General features: G+C 43.7%; 3 protein-coding genes across 5 annotated transcripts; 1 reads left to right on the forward strand and 2 right to left on the reverse strand.

Annotated features, from left to right (window-relative positions):
• Positions 1-280: 280 nt before the first annotated feature.
• Positions 281-983, reverse strand: Cox17 (Cytochrome c oxidase copper chaperone COX17). 3 transcript variants are annotated; one of them, XM_017161853.3, is made up of 3 exons: positions 835-983; positions 567-764; positions 281-501 (listed from the first exon to the last, which is right to left on the reverse strand). In XM_017161853.3, the coding sequence occupies exons 2-3, from the start codon at positions 722-724 to the stop codon at positions 417-419; spliced, it is 243 nt and encodes an 80-aa protein (XP_017017342.1). In that variant the 5' UTR covers positions 725-764; positions 835-983; the 3' UTR covers positions 281-416. The 3 variants fall into 3 exon arrangements, with proteins under 3 accessions (XP_017017342.1, XP_017017348.1, XP_070144178.1); XM_017161859.3 differs by having other exon boundaries at positions 567-761; positions 835-908; XM_070288077.1 differs by lacking the exon at positions 835-983 and having other exon boundaries at positions 567-828.
• A 195-nt stretch (positions 984-1,178) lies between these two features.
• Positions 1,179-1,963, reverse strand: LOC108071161 (translation machinery-associated protein 16 homolog). Its single transcript, XM_017161844.3, has 2 exons — positions 1,846-1,963; positions 1,179-1,770 (listed from the first exon to the last, which is right to left on the reverse strand). Exons 1-2 carry the CDS (start codon positions 1,846-1,848, stop codon positions 1,225-1,227), a joined length of 549 nt encoding a protein of 182 aa, XP_017017333.1. The 5' UTR covers positions 1,849-1,963; the 3' UTR covers positions 1,179-1,224.
• A 157-nt stretch (positions 1,964-2,120) lies between these two features.
• On the forward strand, positions 2,121-4,312 carry Dbct (Dihydrolipoamide branched chain transacylase E2). The gene is made up of 4 exons (XM_017161837.3): positions 2,121-2,315; positions 2,502-3,197; positions 3,256-3,654; positions 3,714-4,312. Exons 1-4 carry the CDS (start codon positions 2,241-2,243, stop codon positions 3,945-3,947), a joined length of 1,404 nt encoding a protein of 467 aa, XP_017017326.1. The 5' UTR covers positions 2,121-2,240; the 3' UTR covers positions 3,948-4,312.
• The last annotated feature ends 4,031 nt before the right edge of the window (positions 4,313-8,343 follow it).

Raw genomic sequence — 8,343 nt, forward strand, 5'->3', positions numbered from 1 at the left:
CCGAAGCAAAAAGAGCTCAACGAAAAGCGTTCAACAAAAAACCGAAATGAAGACAGCAAAACTCCCTGGCTCTGAACGAGAGCGAGAGAGTATGATCTTTTTCGGTTTTACTCGCAACGAGAGCACAGGAAAAACCCCGTCAACAGTTATTTGCAAGCTCTGCTTATGACTGATTACCAAAATTGCAACTTTTGAAGATAGCAAACAAAGGGAAATATTTAAAAACAAACTAATTTCAGAAGGAATAACGACCTTTCCCCAAGAACAACACTTATAGGGCTCTGGGTTTTTCAATTAATTTAGTTCTATAATTAGCTTGAGATACAACAGAAACAAAAACAATGGGAGGAGGAGGAGGAGGAGCGTTGCATTGGATCGAGGAGGTCTCTGGCACTGGGGACTCTTCCGACTACCGTCTAGATATTGAAGCCGGCATCGCGCATGCACTTCTTGTGCGCCTCAATTAGCGACGTGCAGTTCTCCTCGCCATTCTCCACAATGCTGGGGAAGATGGGTTACATTGGATTAGCTTTTCGGTTGCGTCACAATGCCGAAGGAACACTCACCAGGCGTCACGTGCCCGCTTGGTCTCGGGGCAGGCGCAGCAGGCCTTGCACTTGGGCTTCTCGGCGACGCCGGCGGCACCGACTGGCTCGGCCGGCGGAATGCTGGGACTGGCTGCTGCCTGGGCCACTCCGACTCCCTTGGACGTACTGGCTCCCATTGTGTTACGATGCAAAGATGTGCGTGTGTGTGTGGTCCTGCTGCAAGTCAACGGAGGGCAGAAGTTTCACTTTCGCCTTTCGCGCTGTTTGTTTATGTAATAAAACTCACGTTTCTAGACGAATATTTCACCACAATTCACACACAAAACAGAGTAAAATTCAAGTTCACAAAACAGGGTTGTCAGGTGACTGGAATTTCGGGCTGTCTGATGTGTAATAAATGTATTAATCGATAAATCGTGCATCAATACATCTTTAAAAATATCATAAATTCATTAAATTATATTATAAATGAAATATTAAGCGACATTCTACCATTAGAATAGATTATTTCTCTTAATTGAAACGATTGTTCTTTTTTAAAGAATCTGACAACTCTAATATGAGCTGCCAGCAATCGATAAACAAACCAACAGTGTTGGTTAACATCGAAATGCAATGTCAACAAAAATATTTTTGTTTTTATTTTGATTTATTATTTTATTTAGCTCAATGTTTACTAGGCCACTTCCATTTGGTCGCCTGTCGTTGTGGTCTCCTTTGGCGTTTCCTTGAGCCGCTGCAGCATGTTGTGCGAGACAAGGTCCAGTTTCAGGTGCTGCACACTCAACGCGCTGCCGTCCCAATCGCGCAACATTTTCAACTTCAGGGGATCGCAGAGATTCAGCAGCTCCAGGCCGCCAGTGCGGTACTCGCTGCGCTCCTTCTCCAATGTAATTGTGATCACATCCTTGCGGGCGGCGTGCTGGTTGGCCCGGTGCTTGCCAATCGACTGCTTCAGGTTGATCTGCTCAAGCTCCTCGTCGAAGCGCTTGAAGTACAGAGCGATCAGATCCTCAAACTCCTGCGGACTGAGTGGTGCTGTGCGGTCCTCATCGAGTTGGCCCAGGAACCAGCTCAGCTTCTCGCCCGTGATATTGCTTTTAATGGCATGGCCAAGGCGCACCTTGTGCTTGTTGTTCTGGCGACGTGCCTTCTTGCCCAGCGCCTTGGTCTTGCGGCTGTTGGGGTGCTTGCATTTCTCTAGCTCCTTGCGCAGATTTGTCTGGTATTTATGAGAGTTTAATCGATTAGATTGATTTATTGTATATATATATAGTTTTTAGGTAAAAAAACTCACCATTTCGCCAGCGTTCACGTTGCTTTAATTGGGCTGCAGTGTTGGTAAAGACCGAGAAGCACATGCTGCTGCCTAGATCAGCTGGATCCCTAGGGATGGACACACCGTTTGTGGTATTTTAATTTTAAAATTTAAAGTAATTTAAGAATTGGTAATTAATATGTTGTGTATAATTTAAATCGAACATTTGTAGTTTAACAAATCTTAATTACTTGTATTAAAATTCGTCTTAAATTAGCCCTACGGATCGTGTTATCGCTGCTATCGATTGCCAGAATCATCTGTTCCTGCAGGCACAAACACACGCACAACACACCTGCTCGATCGCCGGACATACGAGCCGATCCGCGACATTTTCCTTGTGCATTTCCAGGCCCCCCCAAAGTCCCCATCAAATGGCAACCCACCTGCTCCGGAATGGCGCTACCGGCTGGCTCTTAAGGAATTGCATGTCCCGCCCCCAGGCGAGTGTGAGTAGCTTTTGCCCCAAAAACACAAAACAACAACGAAGCTTGCCTGGGTGTTATGTAATCTCACAAACACCTAACGCGAGTGCGAGCGAGAGGGCGAGACAGCTCTGAACTTCTCTAATCTGTGCAGGTTTTGTTGTTGTTTATGTATCAAAGATCAGTTTAAAAATTCCTTAATTTTAATAGCTAAGCCGCTGCCTGCACTTGACTTCCAGCCTGGACAAGAGGGTCTCCTTCAACCTCAGCGACATTGGCGAGGGCATCCGCGAGGTGACTGTGAAGGAGTGGTTCGTCAAGGTGGGCGACACCGTCGAGCAGTTCGACAATCTCTGCGAGGTGCAGTCGGACAAGGCCTCGGTGACGATCACCAGTCGCTACGATGGCAAGATAACCAAGATCTATCACAGCATCGATGAGATTGCGCTGGTGGGCAAGCCCTTGCTGGACTTTGATGTGCTGGAAGAGGATGGTGATGACGCAGAGGACACCACGTCCTCATCCTCCTCCTCCGAGAGTTCTGCCAGCGAAGCGGAGCGTGTAAAGCCGTCGGAATCGGAAACTGGCGGCCGTGTGATTATACCCGCCACGCCGGCGGTTCGTCGCCTGGCCAAGGAAAACCAATTGGATCTGGCCAAGGTGCCGGCCACTGGCCGCAATGGACGCGTGCTCAAGGGGGATATATTGGAGTATTTGGGGCAGGTGCCGCCCGGCACCAATGTGCCACATCCCACGCTGGCGCACGCCAAGAAGCCAGCAGCTCCTGCCCCTGCGGCTGCTCCTGCTCCGGCTCCTGCTCCGGCTCCTGTGGCAGCCGCTGCTGATCGCGTAGAGGTGCTCAAGGGAGTGCGCAAGGCCATGCTCAAGTCCATGACGGAATCCTTGGTAGGTTATGAATGAAAAACCCTACAGGAAGGGCTATTAATATATTTTTTCTCTCCAGAAAATCCCACACTTTGCGTACAGCGACGAGATCGACATGACCCAGCTGATGCAGTTCAGGGACCAACTGCAGGCGGTGGCCAAGGAGAACGGCGTGCCGAAGCTCACATTCATGCCGTTCTGCATCAAGGCTGCCAGCGTGGCCCTGTCCAAGTATCCCATTGTGAACAGCTCCTTGGACCTGGCCAATGAGTCGCTGATCTACAGGGGTGCCCACAACATAAGCGTGGCCATTGACACGCCCCAGGGTCTCGTGGTGCCAAACATTAAGAACTGTCAGGCGAAGAACATTATCGAGATAGCCAGGGATCTCAATGCTCTGGTGGAGCGCGGACGCACTGGCTCCCTGACGCCCACGGACTTTGCCGACGGCACCTTCTCGCTGTCGAACATTGGTGTTGTAAGTAAACCCGAGAGTCCTGCGTTGAGATTTGAGTTGCAGCTTCAAATTCGTTTCAGATTGGTGGCACCTACACGCACCCCTGCATCATGGCTCCCCAGGTGGCCATCGGAGCCATGGGCAGGACCAAGGCGGTGCCGCGCTTCAACGACAAGGACGAGGTCGTGAAGGCGTATGTGATGAGCGTTAGCTGGTCCGCCGATCATCGTGTGATCGATGGTGTGACCATGGCCAGCTTCTCGAACGTCTGGAAGCAGTATCTGGAGCAGCCCGCTCTCTTCCTGCTCCAGTAGTGGACGACGATGAGGCTGTTCCCACCCCCACCCGATGCATTTATCTAGACACTATATACGTATATATTTTTTTGATTCTTTTTGTGTGGAACTCTACGAATGAGCCAGGCCATTTGCCGCCATATCCTCCCCCCCCCCCGAAAAATGTGCATTTATAGGAGGCAGTTGCTCTGAGCGGCTCCTCGATTACTTTAAGCTCCTGGCGCACATGGCGCTGGCTCGCTCCACTCCTTGTTAACCAGCATTTAATGCCAGTTTGTGGCTTTGGCCTACAGTTTGACTGTAGGCGTGCGTGTGCATTTATTTTAAAGCTTTGTTTTAATGGCTGTCCAATAAATATATCCAGAACGGTTTATGTGAATGTATCTCTCGCATGTGGAATAATGCATTATGTAGGGAGGCAGGCCTAAGTGGCCTGCAAAGTTTTCCTAATTTGCTTACAACTTTTGCCCTTGTGGCCTTTTCATGCTTGGCCTACCTGTGGAACCTTTTAAATTCGAATTAAGCGGCCTAATTCGATGCTGGCCGAGGGTTCTGAGAAGCTGGGGAATTCGAGGTTTCAGGGAGTTTTCAGTGGTTTCCCGGAATTTTAAAAAAAAAACAATTTCTTTCTAAGTAATGTAAGGAATTAAATTGAATATTTTATTGAATATTTTAATATTTTTATATTTTAATATTTAAAGCAAACCAAAGTCTGTTACTGTTTTGCTGAAAATCAACAGAAAAATATTTTAAAAAAATATACGTTTATTCTTTAAAAATTAATTCCTATACAATTTTTCACAGCCTTAAATTCAAGACCTTTTTAAAGACCCATTTCAAAAAACAAATCCCAACTTATGCAAGTTTTTAAGAACACTTTTCTGGTTTGTAAACCTGCATTACTGCTGGCTGCTACACGAGTATGTACACGGTTTTGCAACTTTTTGTTTTGCAGCATGTGTAATTTAATTTGGGGCTCCATTTAGTCCATTCCCGCCGTCATTCCCCAATTCCGCGAATCCCCGTGGCCTCCACTCCGCGCTCCAGGGCCACCAGAAACACACGGTCACCTTCCCACATTCATGGCAATCATCACGCATACGCACCGAGCGCACGTTACTTTCCTCGTGGCAGCAGCAAGTCTGTGCTGTCAGCTTCTCATATCGATAATATTAACTGGAATCTAGCTGGATATATAATATAGAAAACTGGTTAATTTTATATTTTTTTAATTTTTATAAATTAATTATATATATTTTTAGTGGCTCTTAGCCTATTCCAAGAATTTACAAGCGGATTCCCAAAGCCAGAACCATTTGGGAATTCTAGCGGCACAAATTTCGAAAAGAAAACCATTAGATTAGTTTCTTAAAAATTATTTTAATTTAATATCTAAAAAGCTAAAGCCAACTTTTATGTGAAAAATACCCCTAAACAGGCAACACCGCTGCGGCATCGACATAGGCAGCGACGTCAGCTCAGCGGGACATGCGCAGTGGGCGGCCTTTGGACAAGAATCCAACAAGTGCGGCATGGACTGCTGTTCGGGCTGCCTTTCGGCTCGGCCCACTTCCAGCCCCCAGAGCGTAGGAATTTCAACACCACCACGCGTATTGCAGTGGCGACTGTGCGGGGATGTAGCGCCTCAGCAGGAACGGGGCTTGGGGGTGGAGTGCACAGAGAGAATACAGAATATTAGGAAAACTTCGGAATGAATTGTATAATATTTTATAATTTATAAAATATTTTTAAAATTTTTGCTTACCTTATTTAGTGGTATTTCTAAAATATAAATAGAGTGCACAGGGAGAGATGTACATAGAAAATATTATAAAGAACGCTGAACTAATTTTGTTGTATATTTTTAAAAATTTTTTAGAACCTTTTTTAATGATATTTCTAAAATAAAAAAGGGAGGGCACAGAGAGAAATAGTCTTATATAATTCAATTTCTCCTAATTAGCAACAAATTTTCTTTAATAGTTTTGCTACGATTTTTTTTACTATTTTCTTTTGATTTTTATCCTTTCAATGATAAAAAATCAATCTCTCCGATATTATTTTGGCTATATTTTTCTCTCTGTGTGGCTGGTTCGCTGCTGCGGCATGGTGTGGCCATGGTGTGGTGGAGTATGGTCGGTTGGCTGGCGTCCTTTGGTTTTGCTGCTTGGCGCGACGACTACAAAAATCAGTCACACCACGGCCAGCGCGCAGCTAGCACAGCCAGAGCAAAAGCAGGAGGCACACCAAGGCGCAGCACAGGAGCGGCAAGAGAGAGAGAGTCCTTAGCCTGCAACTGACCACGAGAGCTAAATCGAGCCCGAGCCTGAGCCAGAGCCTGTGCCTGAATTCCTGAATCCTGAATCTAGAGCCCAAAATACAAAGCTCTGGCAGTTACTGTTAATTTCAAGCGTTACCTATGTTTCGTAGCTTGTTGTTGTTGTTTTTTTTGTTTGTTTAAAAAAGAACACACGCTTTGATACATAAGAAATAAGAGAAAATAGTGGTAATTTGGCAAGTGAAAAGCAAGAGAAGGAGAGAGTGAACAATGTCAAGCAGAATGCAAGGGAAAGCAACGTTGATTAACTGAAATAAGCAACAATAATTAGTGGACTAAGAGGTAAGTTTAAGTTAAAGAAAATACACACACACATGTGTGTATAACATTGTTTTCGTGTGTATTTTTATTATTTTTTTTTTTTGGCTCGTTCTTAACGATTTTTCCAGTGACCTTGTTGCGTACGCCAGAGCGTACAAATTCGGTGGGGGAGTGAGAGTGTGCGTATGTGTGTGTGTGTCATTGCTGCTTAGCCTTGTCCCTCCCCCTTTTATCCACATTTCGCATACACACACACACACACACACACACACACTTACTTGCGTGTGTGTGTGCCTTCTGCGCATATATTTCTGGGCCGAAATTTTTGTAGCATACTTTTCAGCGAGAGCCTGAGGAATTTATGCGGGAGTGTTGTTTTTTGTTTTTTTTTTTTGGTTGGAGAACAAAAAACCCGACATTCAAGGCATTTCACTTAGCATATTGCTTGTTCCCGGGTTTTTGTTGTTGTTTTTGGCATTCCAAACAGCGTGTTTATGTGTGTATACGCCACAGCTGCGGTTAAGTTATTAGCTTCCAAGAATAAAAAAACCTAAATGACTTGTCTCTATGGTAGAAATAGTTTTCTATAGAATGTGGGGAATAAAATAGTATTTTAAACTCAATATATGAATATATGTTTTAGTTTAAATATTTTATTTTGATTTATATAAGTGAGATCTCATATAACAATTGTTTTCCATGAAATTGTGTTATTTTAGACATTAAAAATGTTTATGCATGTTTAATATATTATATTTTAGGAAATTAAAACTGCTCCTTTCTTTCTATCTTAAAAAAATGAAATTATTATAAGTTTTTATTCAAATTAAATACATAACAAACTATTTTACTCTATATATTATGTTGAAAACTTTAAAATCTCGTTTGTTTATTTACCTATATTTATTAGAAATTTATTTTTCCCCATCCGAAACCTTAATAATAAATAATAATTAATAAAATAAAAATAAAATAATAAGAATATCTCATCTTATCTTATACTTATCATTGATCTTTGGAGAATTTCTAAAATTATTTTAAAAATAGTTATTATAAAAGTAGTTGCAATCCTAATGCCTTGTTAGCCACTGTATTATGTGTATATATGTATATTTGGCCGGGAATGTTGATATCCGAATGATAAGACCCATTGGGCATCAGCCTTTGTGGCCTGGCCTTGGATGTACGGGATTATCTATGTACGTATGCCCTGCTGATAATGTGGCTTCGGCTTGTTGTCAGGGAATGCAATTGCCGAGCCTTTTATTGATTTTAAGATGGGCCTCTAGATGGAGGAGACCATCTCCTTTTGGCTCTTGCTGCTGCAGTGGCACGTGCACTCCCGCTTAGGGAGTAGGGAGTAGGAGGGAGACTGACTGACTGACAGCCTGGCAGACACTTTAAGTGGCCTGAGTGGTGACAGGAGAGCTTTTTTAGAACAAAAAGCTGGTGAAGATGAGCAGGAGTCCCTCTGTTTCCATTCTCTTAAGCCTTTCCCTTTTTCTTTTTCGCTTAATTCAGCAAAGGAGATGCGCTTGGCAGGACGATAAATACGGAATGCCTGCCAGCTACACGTTGAGAAATGCTTTGTTTATTATTTTATTTGTTTTATATGGCATTGTTATGGGACTCCCTTTGGGCATTTCACAAACAACAGACTAAAGCAGGAAATATACGTATATTTCCGGTATAAGCTTTCCTTAAGGAGAGGCTGCAAAACGGGTCACTTTTCAAAAAAATTAGCTGTGGCGCAATGGCTAAAGTTAGGTTAATGAATTAAATACCATATAGTAAGACAATATTTTAACGACCTCT

This window comes from Drosophila kikkawai, chromosome X (genome assembly GCF_030179895.1).
Source record: "Drosophila kikkawai strain 14028-0561.14 chromosome X, DkikHiC1v2, whole genome shotgun sequence".
Classification (NCBI taxonomy): domain Eukaryota; kingdom Metazoa; phylum Arthropoda; class Insecta; order Diptera; family Drosophilidae; genus Drosophila; species Drosophila kikkawai.